General features: G+C 36.2%; 3 protein-coding genes across 3 annotated transcripts; 1 reads left to right on the top strand and 2 right to left on the bottom strand.

The window, feature by feature from the left end:
* The first annotated feature begins 2,517 nt into the window (after positions 1-2,517).
* Positions 2,518-5,082, top strand: LOC140879654 (tubulin beta-7 chain). The gene is made up of 3 exons (XM_073283469.1): positions 2,518-3,008; positions 3,684-3,953; positions 4,213-5,082. Exons 1-3 carry the CDS (start codon positions 2,615-2,617, stop codon positions 4,881-4,883), a joined length of 1,335 nt encoding a protein of 444 aa, XP_073139570.1. The 5' UTR covers positions 2,518-2,614; the 3' UTR covers positions 4,884-5,082.
* Positions 5,083-5,397: 315 nt separating this feature from the next.
* On the bottom strand, positions 5,398-8,528 carry LOC140879655 (ferredoxin--NADP reductase, root-type isozyme, chloroplastic-like). The gene is made up of 5 exons (XM_073283470.1): positions 8,235-8,528; positions 8,082-8,138; positions 6,761-7,093; positions 6,108-6,327; positions 5,398-5,995 (listed from the first exon to the last, which is right to left on the bottom strand). The coding sequence occupies exons 1-5, from the start codon at positions 8,256-8,258 to the stop codon at positions 5,496-5,498; spliced, it is 1,134 nt and encodes a 377-aa protein (XP_073139571.1). The 5' UTR covers positions 8,259-8,528; the 3' UTR covers positions 5,398-5,495.
* Positions 8,529-9,420: 892 nt separating this feature from the next.
* On the bottom strand, positions 9,421-12,095 carry LOC140883652 (AUGMIN subunit 2). The gene is made up of 6 exons (XM_073290210.1): positions 11,794-12,095; positions 11,548-11,673; positions 11,305-11,409; positions 10,849-10,917; positions 10,420-10,533; positions 9,421-10,035 (listed from the first exon to the last, which is right to left on the bottom strand). The coding sequence occupies exons 1-6, from the start codon at positions 11,917-11,919 to the stop codon at positions 9,718-9,720; spliced, it is 858 nt and encodes a 285-aa protein (XP_073146311.1). The 5' UTR covers positions 11,920-12,095; the 3' UTR covers positions 9,421-9,717.
* Positions 12,096-13,104: the final 1,009 nt, after the last annotated feature.

Below are 13,104 nucleotides of genomic sequence, written 5' to 3'. Positions count from 1 at the left end.
AAGTAAATGCTACTTTGCTAACCGTGTTGACAGAGCTTCGAGCCCTAAGAGCCTTCATCCACAGTTATTTATGATTGCAGATTCTCCACCTCTAACCTTTGATAACGATCATCTACTCAACTAAAATTAATATTAAATCAGATAGCGAAGCACTGCCGGAAATTTCTTTTCATGCGATTTCAGGAACCAATCATCCAAAAAAGATATGTATATTGAGAAGGCTGAAAAATAAAATATAATTGTGTTGATAGATGGTGGAATCACTCACAATTTTTCATCGAACAAGGAATAATTACTAAATATATGTTACCGATTATTCAAAACAAGAAGCTTCAAGTCACAATGACTTAGCCAATATAAATAGAGTGTATGGGTCAGTGTCCATAGCTAACCATCATTATTCAAGTCATTCCATCACTGCCGATTACTATGTTCTTCTGTCGTTGCATGCCAGTTGGTTTTCGGTGTAAAATGGATGAAAATTCTTGTACATGTTGAGATGGATTATAAACAATTAACTATGTCTTTTAATGTTTGAGAGATTTCTCATACTTTTCAGGGATTGAAGAATAGAAGCATGGGCACTCTAACAAAAATGGAATTTGACACTATTCAAGGTACTGAATTTTTCTTCTAAGTTAATTCCAAAGTAAGTGAGGGTGAACCTAGCCCATGTCCATAAGACATGGCCCATCTTCTTGCTAAATTTTTCAAGTTTTTGCACCACCCACAATTTTGCCTCCAAAGCGCTCTCATGGTCATCATTGCATTCCATTACAGCCTAATGCAGAATTGGTGAGTGTGTGGCCATATCGATATGTGTACTTCTAGAAAAGTGAAATAGAGAAAATGGTTTGAGTTTTTACAACCTGGTTTGGTAATACCCACGAACAGTCCATTTTCATCACCAGTTCTATTAGTAAAGAAGGCAAATGGGGATTGACGATTTTGTGTCGACCACCGAATCTTGAACAATATTATGGTCAAGGGTAAATATCCAATCCCTGGATCAATTAGCTTCATGGAGAAAAATTCTTCTCAAAATTGGATTTGCGGACCGACTCCCATCAAATATGATTGCATCAGGGACGGAACCAAGATTTTGTTTATATGAATAAAAATATGAATAAAAATCATAGGGTCAATATACATATTAAATATATGTTAATATTTTATTATTCATATATCTTTCAACTTGTTTATGATTTTAAAAAAAAAATTGAACATCAATCATGCTTGTAATGACACAAAATTTTAATATATCAATATCTTTATAAATATTTTCTATATTCAATAGTTAATGTAATTCAATAATTAAATTGTATTTTATAAAAAAATTCATGAAAATTTGACGTGTTAATGAATAAAATATTTTTTCTTTTTAAAATAACTTGAATAATTGTTTTATATTTTATAAAGTATACATTTTTGAATTTGATAATGTACATAATTATAGATTTACTTTATATATACGATGTTATTTTTTACTCAATAGCATATAACGTTCAATATATTGAATGTTCCATGAAATGGTCTACATATACACAAAATTTAGAAGCATAAATAACTTGAAATAAAACTCATATATATCAATAAATTAAAAAATCCAGTTAACTACAAATAATAAATATATATAATACCCATATACTAACTATATGGGCTGGGCTAACCCCCATATAATTCCGTCCCTGATCAGGAATACATTCTAAAAATAGCATTTCGTACACATGGATGACAGTATGAGTTTATTGTAATACCATTTGGGCTTACCAATACACCATAAACCTTTCAAAACCTTATGCATGATAATTTCCGTCCCCATCTCTAATCAAAATGTAGGTTTGGAGTTTCACAGGTTGACTACTTATGCCATGTTATATCTGAACAAGGAGTCCCAGTTGATCCAGGAGAAATACAAGCAGTACCTTAATGGACTACGCCCACAACAACCAAGGGGGTCTGTGGGCTCTTTGGTCTATCATGCTACTATCGAAAATTCATTCGGAATTTTGGGTGCATAGCTGCTCCTTTACATCAACTCTTGGCTAAGGATTAATTCATACGAGACGATACCACCGAGTTGGCCTTCCGAAAATTATAAGAACCACAAACATCACCACTGATTTTGAACCCTTCAGATTTTTTTTATTGAATGTGATGCAATTGGAATTGGTATCAGTGCTATTCTTTCTCAACCCAATAGTCTAATAGCATATTTTAGCGCTGCTTTGAAGGGATCAACTTCGTCGTTCTAAAATTATGAGAGATAAATGTTGGCTAATGCAAAATAGTTTTAGTTTTCGTTTCAATTATACATCTCTATTTATAAAGTATAGAGAATATTACACAAAAAAATATTACAATTAAATCAATCACTAAATATTATCAATGTATAACATATTTTTTTAAATAATTTTTATAATTAATTATTGTAATTTGAATGGAATATTTTTTTTTTTTTAAGATATCATATTCAGACCCTAGAAAATCTGTGTTGGTCACCGTCCATTTAATTTAATTTAATTTAATTTAATTTCCTGACATCCAATCCAATCCATTTCTCCTTTCTCCAAATTCTGAAACCGAATCGATACTTGCCGGAGACGCCGTGAATATGAGAGAAATCCTGCACATCCAAGGTGGTCAATGCGGCAACCAGATCGGCGCCAAGTTCTGGGAGGTTATCTGCGACGAGCACGGAATCGATCAGGCCGGAAGATACAGCGGGGATTCCGATCTACAGCTCGAGCGTGTCAATGTTTATTACAATGAGGCCAGCGGCGGAAGGTACGTCCCACGCGCCGTCCTCATGGACCTTGAGCCCGGAACTATGGACTCCGTCAGATCTGGTCCTTTTGGACAGATCTTCAGGCCGGATAATTTTGTTTTTGGCCAGTCTGGTGCCGGGAACAATTGGGCAAAGGGCCATTACACCGAGGGAGCGGAATTGATCGATTCCGTCCTGGATGTTGTTCGCAAAGAGGCCGAGAATTGTGACTGCTTGCAAGGTTTGGATAGATCTCTGCTCCTGTTGGAAGATCTCGTTATAAATAACTGTGTCTTAATCTTTATTTTTATTTTGTAATCCTAGTATCGACAATGTGTGTGCTTTATTTTATGTTTTGTCAGAAAAAAAAAAATGTGTGTGGTTTGTGCATGTATGCGTTTAAGTTGCTTTAATTTTGTTTCTTCGTGATGGTTGTTGAGGGTTGGTTGCTGTTTAAGCGTTTTTTAAATTTATATGTGTGATTCTGCGCTGTTTATGCATTTATTGAATGTGTGATTGAAGCGTTTCTTAGCTATGTATCATCATCATGTAATTTAACGGTTTTGTTTTGTTGGTTTTTGCTGCAGTTTTTGTGGTAGATTTTGCCTGCAATTCTCTGGCTTATTATGTTGGTTTTCAATGAAAATTAACAGTTTCTTCATTTTTCTACAGATTGCCTTCCTATTATTTTATTTTGGAGTTTCTTGTAGTTTTGCTAAGTTGTTAGATTATAAACCTAAGAGGCCTTTCATCCCCAAAAGGCTTCGCGATTGGGTGATATATCCTTCCTCGGTTTATAAGCTGTTTTAATGTTCGACATGTGATATTTGTAACATAAGCTCAAATGTATGGTCTTGCTGTTTTCTGTTAAAGTTATCCCCGTGATTGTGTGATGTCATCGTATATTTATTACCAGGATTTCAAGTCTGTCATTCGCTGGGTGGAGGTACTGGATCTGGTATGGGCACCCTTCTGATTTCCAAGATAAGAGAGGAGTATCCAGACCGCATGATGTTGACATTTTCGGTCTTTCCTTCTCCAAAGGTTTCGGACACTGTTGTTGAGCCATACAATGCCACCCTTTCTGTTCATCAACTTGTGGAGAATGCAGATGAGTGCATGGTTTTGGATAATGAAGCTCTCTATGATATTTGCTTCCGTACTCTCAAGCTCTCCACCCCTTCATGTGAGCACACTCTTTCATTTCTGTATTATGTACTTCTACTTGTAGCAGACCCAAGACTTCAGTTTTCAGAGGGGGACCCTTTTCTTTGTCCCTCTCTGTTGGGTCAATGGAAAGCACCACCCATTGACACTGGATTATCTCTCACAATCCGTCCAAGGGTGTGGAAAGTGCCACCCATTGACACACCCTAATTATTACTAATTGATTGTAGCAGGGTAGTGTCTCTAATGTATTTGACTTTGACTATGTGATTTCTCAGTTGGAGATCTCAACCACCTAATATCAGCTACCATGAGTGGTGTCACATGCTGTCTCCGCTTCCCAGGGCAGCTGAACTCCGACCTAAGGAAGCTCGCTGTTAACCTCATCCCATTCCCACGGCTTCATTTCTTCATGGTTGGGTTTGCACCTTTAACCTCCAGAGGCTCCCAACAATATCGTGCTCTCACAGTCCCTGAACTAACTCAGCAAATGTGGGATGCCAAGAATATGATGTGCGCTGCTGACCCACGCCATGGTCGCTATTTGACTGCCTCAGCCATGTTCCGTGGCAAGATGAGCACCAAAGAGGTCGATGAACAGATGATCAACGTTCAGAACAAGAATTCCTCGTACTTTGTCGAGTGGATACCAAACAATGTTAAGTCTAGTGTTTGTGACATCCCTCCTAAGGGTCTGAAAATGGCATCTACTTTCATCGGAAACTCTACTTCAATCCAGGAGATGTTCAGGCGTGTGAGCGAGCAATTTACTGCCATGTTCAGGCGCAAAGCTTTTTTGCATTGGTACACCGGCGAGGGAATGGATGAAATGGAGTTTACTGAGGCTGAGAGTAATATGAACGATCTTGTGGCCGAGTATCAGCAGTACCAGGATGCTACAGCTGATGAACAATACGAGGACGAGGAGGAAGACGAAGTTGCGAATTGAACTGCCCTTCTTTCAACGTGTCGTGGTTATACCCGAATCTCATTCTGTTGATGTGTTTTCTAAGCGTGCTATCTGTTGATGTGTAATATAAAGATAAGTTAGATTTATTGTGTGATCTGTGTATCGTATTCAACATTGTGTTCTTTTTTGCCTTCTTCGTTTGGGGCTTGAATTTGATATATTGATATATTTTTTAAATTTCTCTTTTACTTTTTACCCGACATTTGACTAGACATAATGTATAATGGTTTTGACTTGACATAATGTATAATGGTTACCACATGTAAGTGAGGGAATTGACAATTATAATTCATAGCCTATAGGGGATGTGAACACAAAAAACTCGATTTCTAAAATGACAATCAGGACATGATCTATTAAAAACCAAACGTTATGTTTAGAATGTGATCGTTACCAATTAGAATATTTCTCGAGCCCTCACAATTACAAGACCAAAAAAACAAAAGGGATTTCGGCAAAATCCTGCACGTTATTTTTTGAAAAGATTAAAACATTATCCACTAGGCAAATTCTTTTAACAAAATCGAAGCATACAGATGTCTTTTCTTCATGAGCTACGACAGCCATAAATACATAACAAGAGATGAATGGTCAATACACTTCAACATGCCACTGCTTGTTCTTCTTCAACTGTGAAAGCTTCTCCTCCCAGCTCTCCCCTCTCTGCTCCGCCACCTTCTTCAACGTATCTTGAATCCCAGGCATCATCCCCTTGAGCCCACAAAAGTAAATATGCGCCCCGCCATCCAAAAGCTTGAAAATTTCATCACTGTATTCTTCGATTTTATCCTGAACATACATTTTTCCGCCCTTTTTGTTCTTTTGTTCTCGACTAAGAGCACGATCATACCTAAAGTTGTCTGGATAGTCTAGGAGATACTTGGAGAATTCGTCATCATAGAGAAGACTATCCGTGTTTGCAACACCAAGAAATAACCAAGCCAGACCACCAAACTTGTATGTTGGAACAGACTCCATGAACATACGTCTGAGATAGCCTCTGTAGGGAGCTACACCAGTGCCAGTGGCAATCATAATGTGGGTGGCATTTGGATCATCTTCTGGAAGAAGCATAATCTTGCCCGACGGACCTATGAGGTTACACTGGTTAGTAAATCTAGACTACTGAAAGCCAAGAAATCTATTGCTTTTTCAGATATTACACCAAAAAAAGTGCTAGATGATGAATTATGAATATCTTACCCGTTACCAGAATCTTGTCACCGGGCTTTGAATCACATAAAAAATTGCTGCATACACCTTGTTTGGAAGGGTCTTCTAATCCAGTCTCCGGATCATAATACACAGCCCGTCGAACACACAGACTTGCTGTCTTGCCATCAAAAGAGTCTCCATATCTAGTAGATGCTATAGAATACAGGCGAACATTATGGGGGTTACCAGGCTTTTTCGGGTTCTCACCCTGTAATGATACAGAAAAAAAATATAAAAAACAAAAATTGTAACAGAAAAATAAACTTCATAAAACAGAAACTTGGTGAAGCTGGAGCTTTAGAGACAAGAATGAATCCAAGACGGGAGATAATTTAAAAAATGCCCAAAAAATACAGAAAATAAGATATCAATCTTAACATTGGAGCAAAAATAGCAGGGATTACAGAAGAGAAAAAGACCAGACAAATGGAATAACTATTTAATCAAGCATAAAAACTTCAACATGGTGAGCCGGTATATGACCAGCTCAAAGACCCATCGAGTGAGAGCGCATGAAAAATAACTATTCTTCTCAATTTGAAATAAGCGAAAACCAACAGGTGACTAAATAAATATAGTTTTCTAAGCAACACTAAAGTAAACAACACATTATGGAGGCAGAAAATGAAATGAAAACATACTGGAGGAATGACTCCATAACTTTGCCCTTCCCAATATGGAACATTTCCACCATGATCTATCACAATGTGGCATGTCTCTCCGGGAGCATTCAGACCAACAAGCCTTTCAACAGAGACAATTTTTGCTGCATAGGGCGCCTTGTTTTTGTATATGTGCATTGGCGGCTCTTTCGCATCATCTAAACTAACAGGCGAAACTGCAACCTTACATTTGCTGGCTTGTTGCACTGACATGCAAATTATGGGTCTACTCCTTGGCCCCGAGTTCGTATTTTTAAGGTCTAAAGACAAGCCAGACGCCCATAATTTATCATGAAAAGGCACATTATAACCCTGTAAAATGATGAGATGTCATACCACTTAAGAGATTGAATTCCTTGATTGTGACAACATTCACTAATGTAACAAGTCGTAAGGCAACCAAGTTTTATCAGGGAAAAATAGTTTCAAGAAATCTACAGTGCATGTAAAAAATAAATTCAGGTAGTAAGTACAGATGTAAAATTTAGGTGAAAAAAGGTTCAAAGATTGAATAACCTGTGAGTGAAGCAAGTATGGTGGACGTAAAACAAATTGCAAAATATAGTTAATTTTCCGTTAAATGGTGACCAACAAGACCTTGTAATAGTACATCCAACAAGTTAAACCACTTCAAATACATCCAATCATTTCAACACAAAAAAATTTAACAGTTTCCTGTCTAAAGAATTCTTAGTTGAATCAAAAAATCTCTTAGGTCCCTAAAACAGCAGCAGGACCCTTTAAAACAGAGTTTCAGAAAAAAAAATCAGACAAAAGGAAAGTAACAACCCTCACAGATCACTCTTTTCTTGATATAGAGCCTTGCAAAAGCTCAGTAGCACAAGGTCCCATTACATCTATGCATGTGTAGTTGAATGAACAGAAGAGAATTAAAACAATAGATCTCTCAAAACAAAATTCAGAAAATTTTTTTAGATTCTTCCCCTTTGCAAGGATCGGTCACATCACCATAGTACACTGCACTTCAAAGCTAAAGCACTAGAACTACGATTGCAGACACCAGAAGGTAACTAGAGGAAAGAAAAGCAAACTCATGCCTGCTAATTTTCAGGGTCAGTAGACTAAATTTGCCCATGTTCTGGAAAGATCTCGAATAAATAATAAATCGGGATACTAAAAAGTTCCTGAAAAATATCTAGCTCATCGACCAATTAACTAGGGGAAAAACAAAACAATACACTTGTTCTCTGAGCAATTCAAAAGGATCACCGCATTCGATCAACCCAATATATAACATAGAAACAGATTGTGGAATAAATAGAGGGGACCAATAAAGAACCTTAAACACGGATCGGCGAAGAGAGGAGTCGCTGTTGACGTACATGGCAAATGGGACCTGCAAAAAAATCCAAGATTTGTCAAGACATCACATAAAATCGACCCAAGAACCCAATGAAGGAAAGAAAAACAGCAGGTATGCTTCGAAAATTACCTGATACACAGCGGAATGAGCCATGATCGATGTAAACGAGCTCCAAACCAGATAAAACTGTTCCCAGATAATTATTTATCGAAGAGGGTACCGATGGCCCACTAGGTAGAAGGTAGGAAAATGGTGGGTGACGGCTCTAGCCTCTAGTACATATATTTATACTCGTGGAGTCAAGATTCAAGATTCAAGATTCAAGAATGCGGGCTTTTTTATGCCCAAAAAAAAGAAAAAAAGAAAATGGGCTGTCAACTGTGGAGGGCAATGATCTTTGGGAAATTGCAAAGGACGGATCTTTGGCTCTTCATGGTGTTGTATCTTGCGCTCAACTTCAGGCTTTATTATTTCATTTCGATCTTTGCATTTGCTTTCGAAACCTGTCTGTTTCATCTGTTTATTTATTTGAAATTATAGCTTTTAATATTTATTTCATATTTAACTCCCCTTTTTAATTTCTTTGATTGATTCACCGTGTATTTATTTTAAAAAATACAAATCATAATGTATTATTTTACATTTCGTAAGGTCAACCATGTTTGTTGGAGTGAAAAATTGCCTCTGAATTGGATTTCAATTTAGACTCGAACATCATAAGAGAAAAAAAAAAAAAAATTGCATATAATATGTTTGAGTCGATAAAATAACTAGATAGTGGACTGATAATCATGCATTCGAATTTTTATCAATATTTTATTGAACGAACATATCTTTTAAAGTTTGTCCATTGTAATTAATTTTCTTGATTAACGTGGTTTAATAGTTGTTACATGGACATTAGTTCAGTTCAAATATTTAGTACCCGAAAATAAAATGTTACATTTGTATAGGAATCATGTTGATTTGTTTGACACGTTTAGTGGCCATTTGGGAAACTTTACGTGGTACTTCCGTACTGTAGTTAATAGGAGGGGCCTATTAAGTTATTTGTGTTCATGATTGTTAAGATATATCTATACATCTATCCGATATAATCTATACAATATAATAATGACTAAACCCTTTAAAATAATTATTTTGGTGAAATTAATGAATGAACAAAAATGTTCTTTATCACTTATAACTATCATCTTTCAATTTTATTTTTCAATTTAAAAATATAAAAATATATTTATTATTTTTAGATGTAACAAAAAATATTTATGCGCCCGAAAAAACGACAATACAAATAAATAAAAACGACAAACGAAAAGAAAGTAAAATTTAGTTACACCCTGGACAATACAAATGTACAATTTACAATGCAACAATCGGGGAAAAAAAATTAAAGTGAGTACGGAAAATAGTGGAATTCAATGGAACAAATAACACAAATGGGGAACCCAAAGGCCAAAGGTGGAAGGAACAACACATTACATTAGAATAAGCTACGTACGACTACACACGGCTACATTTGTGAGCAAATTTAGAAAGAAAAAAATTTATAAGAATGAGCAACCTGCACTCATAGTTCTGTTTGATTCTGATGGTGTAAAATTTGTGAAATTGATCAGACTCCAGTTTTTTTAACAGATGGAGGCCACGACAATCTCCTGTGGCTTGTGCCGTCTACATAATCAGAATCACCGCCGATATAATTAGATTCTACAGCTTTGTCGGCTGCATCGTCCCCTTCTGGACCTTGTACACCGAAACTTGATTCAGTTCTCCAAGGTGGGGTCACACAATCGGACTCTCCAATCACTCTTTGAGAGGAACTACCAACTCTCAGTGTTTGAAGCTTAGCAAAGGACTCTCTCATTGCTGTCATGGCTTCAAAGAAACGGGTGCACGATGCCAATGCAACAGGAATAGGACGGAGCATTTCCTAAATGACAAGGCAACACAGGGTCAAACAAGAGTGCGAGTTAAATTCGTGTGGCTTACATTCTCAATAGACAATGAGTACATTTTGAAAATCGTAGGCGAATTGCTAATTCACTTGGAAAATAAGCTAATTGAGGTAGTGCTTGCAACCTATAAAAATAAGTGATTATGGATTTTTCCTTAAAAAATTGTCAAGGAAAAATTCACAATTCCTTATTTTTATAGGTTGTAAACACTACCTAAGTTTGCTATATTGGAAGTAGATGTAAATTACATTATTTCACAAACATATGGAAAGGAATTCAAACATATGTATAGTTGTGTTTGAAGGAATATGGGTATTTCAACTTGTGATGCGAAAGTGTGGGATGGTCTGTTAACTTACCCCCCATACTGTGGGTGGTTCCTTAAAGTTCTGGGTCCATTGAAAATCAGCTGCGGAAGCAGTCAAAGCACCATAATCACTTGCTGCCTTCATAAGCAACTCTGAAAATTGTTTCTGTACAAATTAGGAACAAAATCATAAGAATCAAATCAATATAATCTTCCGACATTTAAGTGACGTGGAACGGTGGAAGAGTGATGATGGTTATTTCAATGCTAAATTTCTGAGTCATTCATATCTTAGTGGACAATCAGAACGATCCCAAGGTCAGCCTCCATAGTAACAACTAGCGAACCTTGAAGGACAAATTCTGCCAGATATACTCATGCATATATGAAATGATGAATTAGTGAAAATAAGTCGAGCTTGAACGGCACTTTCACATGAAAATGTCCGGGACCTCGTTGATTGTCTCAACAAAGAACATACCTGATACTCAGCTTCCACAGGAATGCAATCTAACGAGTAAGGTTGTTGGAGGCGAGCTATAATCCTATCCTGAGGAGACAGTATATAAGCACGAGACTCTTGCGCATGAATTACCATAAAAGGGTGTAAACAATACAGATTTTTCCTTCTCAGCAAGATGAAAAAAGATTTGATCAATTTGCAATCACTCTATTTTACCTCCCATGCATCTGTATTATTTCATTTCGGGTTCATTAATTCATTGCTAACAATAGAAATTTGTAGAAAACATTACTAGACCATAGCTAAGACACCAGCAATTGTCTCTCGGGTGAATCAATATCTGTTTTGTCTTCCTCCACTAAGAATAGAAATAAGACACTCACTTGAATATTCTCGAAGATGTGATAGCTTCTCCATTTCAAAACTTCTAATCAAGACATGAAGTGTTCAATAACATTAAGGAAGGTACATTACCTTGTTCATAATTACATCTTTCAAGATAGTGGTGATCCGAGCTAAAGTTTCAATCTTCTTTTCCATTTCACTCACATGAGTTAAATGAGCAACATTCTTGTCCTCCTGATATTCCAAAACACACCATTTCAATCCTCTTCTCAAGAAGCAATTAAACATAGAGCAAGTAATTCAAAACTCAGCCATTCAAAAAATTCAAAATTCGATGCCAAGATCGTTGTGGGAATAAATCGAAAACACCACCTTTCTTCCTTGAAGTTCGACTTGCAGATCTGTGATTTTTCGATGCACAGCAGTTAACTCTCTCAAAATCCTAATCAAGTCATCCCCCTTCTCACCAGAACCAGTTGACAAGTTCTGCATATCTTCCTAATCCAACAAATACACAAAACCAAAAAAATAAAATAAATAACAAAATCCAAAACACTGCGAGCATCAAAATAATACCAATTTGAAAATCGTAAAACGATCTTGTGAAAGTATAAGGACCTGTAATGGAGGCGGAGGCACGGAGAATCCTAGATCGGCGGCGATGGATAGGGCATCGGACATTCCACCCACTCTTCTCAGTGGTTTCTTTCCCACCCACGTCGTGTCGCCGCCGGCCACGGACATTTCTGTATACCCGGAAGAGCGTGTATATAATGTATGTCCGCCCAAATGTAAATAAATTAAGCGTATGCAGCCGGCGGAGAGGCAGTGAACAGTGGCGGAGGGATGGTCGGCGGTGCTGAAGGGACCCAGGCGGTGTTTTACGGCATACGATTTTGGGATTTAGAATTAATGACTGTGGCAGCGGATTCAACAACTGATATTTGAATAAATAAATATAAATAAATAAATAAAATAAAAAGAATGAAAGAAAGAAATAAAGAAAGAAAGAAGATAGGTGTCTTCTCACCTCTAATACGTATCAATTGGTTCAGGTTCGAAGTTTAGTCACACATTTTATTTCTTTTGACTTTCGTTTGATGATGCAAGTAGTCACTTGTCTGGAGGAAGATCTACATGTCAATAGTGCAATTGCAAATGATATTAGATGTCTTTTGAGTCGTAATTTTAATGCGAATTTATTTCATGTGCGTTGTTCGGCTGGTTGCGCATGTTATAGCTCATTTTGTTTTTTTCTCCCAATCTCTCTTTATTTGGGATTATGAAAAGTTTTTTTTTTTGTTGGTTGATCTTGTAACTAAAAACAATATTTTGGTTGAATAAATTACAAGTTTTATCTGTCAAAAAAAATTACGTATCAATTTATATAATCAATTTTTTTATTGATTGAATTGAACTAAAATTTATTTCATAAAATTTGATCATACAACCGTCTCATAAAGGTTTTTTCTTAAGAATGAAAGGATTCATTTGTTAAAATATTCACGTGGTTTCAAATAATTCCTAGTCATGTCCTTGGTGATTTTCAGGTGTCCAGATCTGTTCCTCTATTAATTTTTTGGATTTTGGATTTTTTATTCTAGAATTTTGAGTTTTCGTTTTTTTTATTATTATTACAAATTAGAGGGAGGAGAAAATTTGCAAATTGACGAATAAATGAGATCAATTAAGGGTGAGATTGGGTCGGAACTCGTCTCATAGTCCTCCCATTCAATCTCCCGAAAAGAATAAGGAGACTTTTTTTAAAAAAATCTCATACTCGACACATTTCGGTATTCGAATATTTTTGAAACCCCGTCGAATAAAGAGAAAATATACCGATAAATTTTTTTTTTCATGTTTAATGTTTTGTTCAACAAAAAAAAAAATTGTTTTTATATTTTTAAATACTAATTAAAAACTTATATT

Source organism: Henckelia pumila, chromosome 2, assembly GCF_033568475.1.
Source record: "Henckelia pumila isolate YLH828 chromosome 2, ASM3356847v2, whole genome shotgun sequence".
NCBI classification, from domain to species: Eukaryota; Viridiplantae; Streptophyta; class Magnoliopsida; order Lamiales; family Gesneriaceae; genus Henckelia; species Henckelia pumila.
Note: the sequence above shows the minus strand (reverse complement) of the source record. Positions and strands in the feature narration are given on the sequence as shown.

Bases quoted from the DNA above. Each gene is read 5' to 3' on its own strand.
- LOC140883652 (XM_073290210.1), bottom strand. From the start codon at position 11,919: ATGTCCGTGGCCGGCGGCGACACGACGTGGGTGGGAAAGAAACCACTG. The intron at 11,674-11,793 runs GTCCTTATACTT...TTGTTGGATTAG, and splicing joins TGCCTCCGCCTCCATTACAG to GAAGATATGCAGAACTTGTC. The intron at 10,534-10,848 runs GTATGTTCTTTG...TAATTTGTACAG, and splicing joins CTGTGGAAGCTGAGTATCAG to AAACAATTTTCAGAGTTGCT.
- LOC140879655 (XM_073283470.1), bottom strand. From the start codon at position 8,258: ATGGCTCATTCCGCTGTGTATCAG. The intron at 7,094-8,081 runs GTTCTTTATTGG...ATCATTTTACAG, and splicing joins TTCGCCGATCCGTGTTTAAG to GGTTATAATGTGCCTTTTCA. The intron at 5,996-6,107 runs GTAAGATATTCA...GTAACCTCATAG, and splicing joins TGACAAGATTCTGGTAACGG to GTCCGTCGGGCAAGATTATG.
- LOC140879654 (XM_073283469.1), top strand. From the start codon at position 2,615: ATGAGAGAAATCCTGCACATCCAAGGTGGTCAATGCGGCAACCAGATC. The intron at 3,009-3,683 runs GTTTGGATAGAT...ATTTATTACCAG, and splicing joins GAATTGTGACTGCTTGCAAG to GATTTCAAGTCTGTCATTCG. The intron at 3,954-4,212 runs GTGAGCACACTC...GTGATTTCTCAG, and splicing joins CAAGCTCTCCACCCCTTCAT to TTGGAGATCTCAACCACCTA.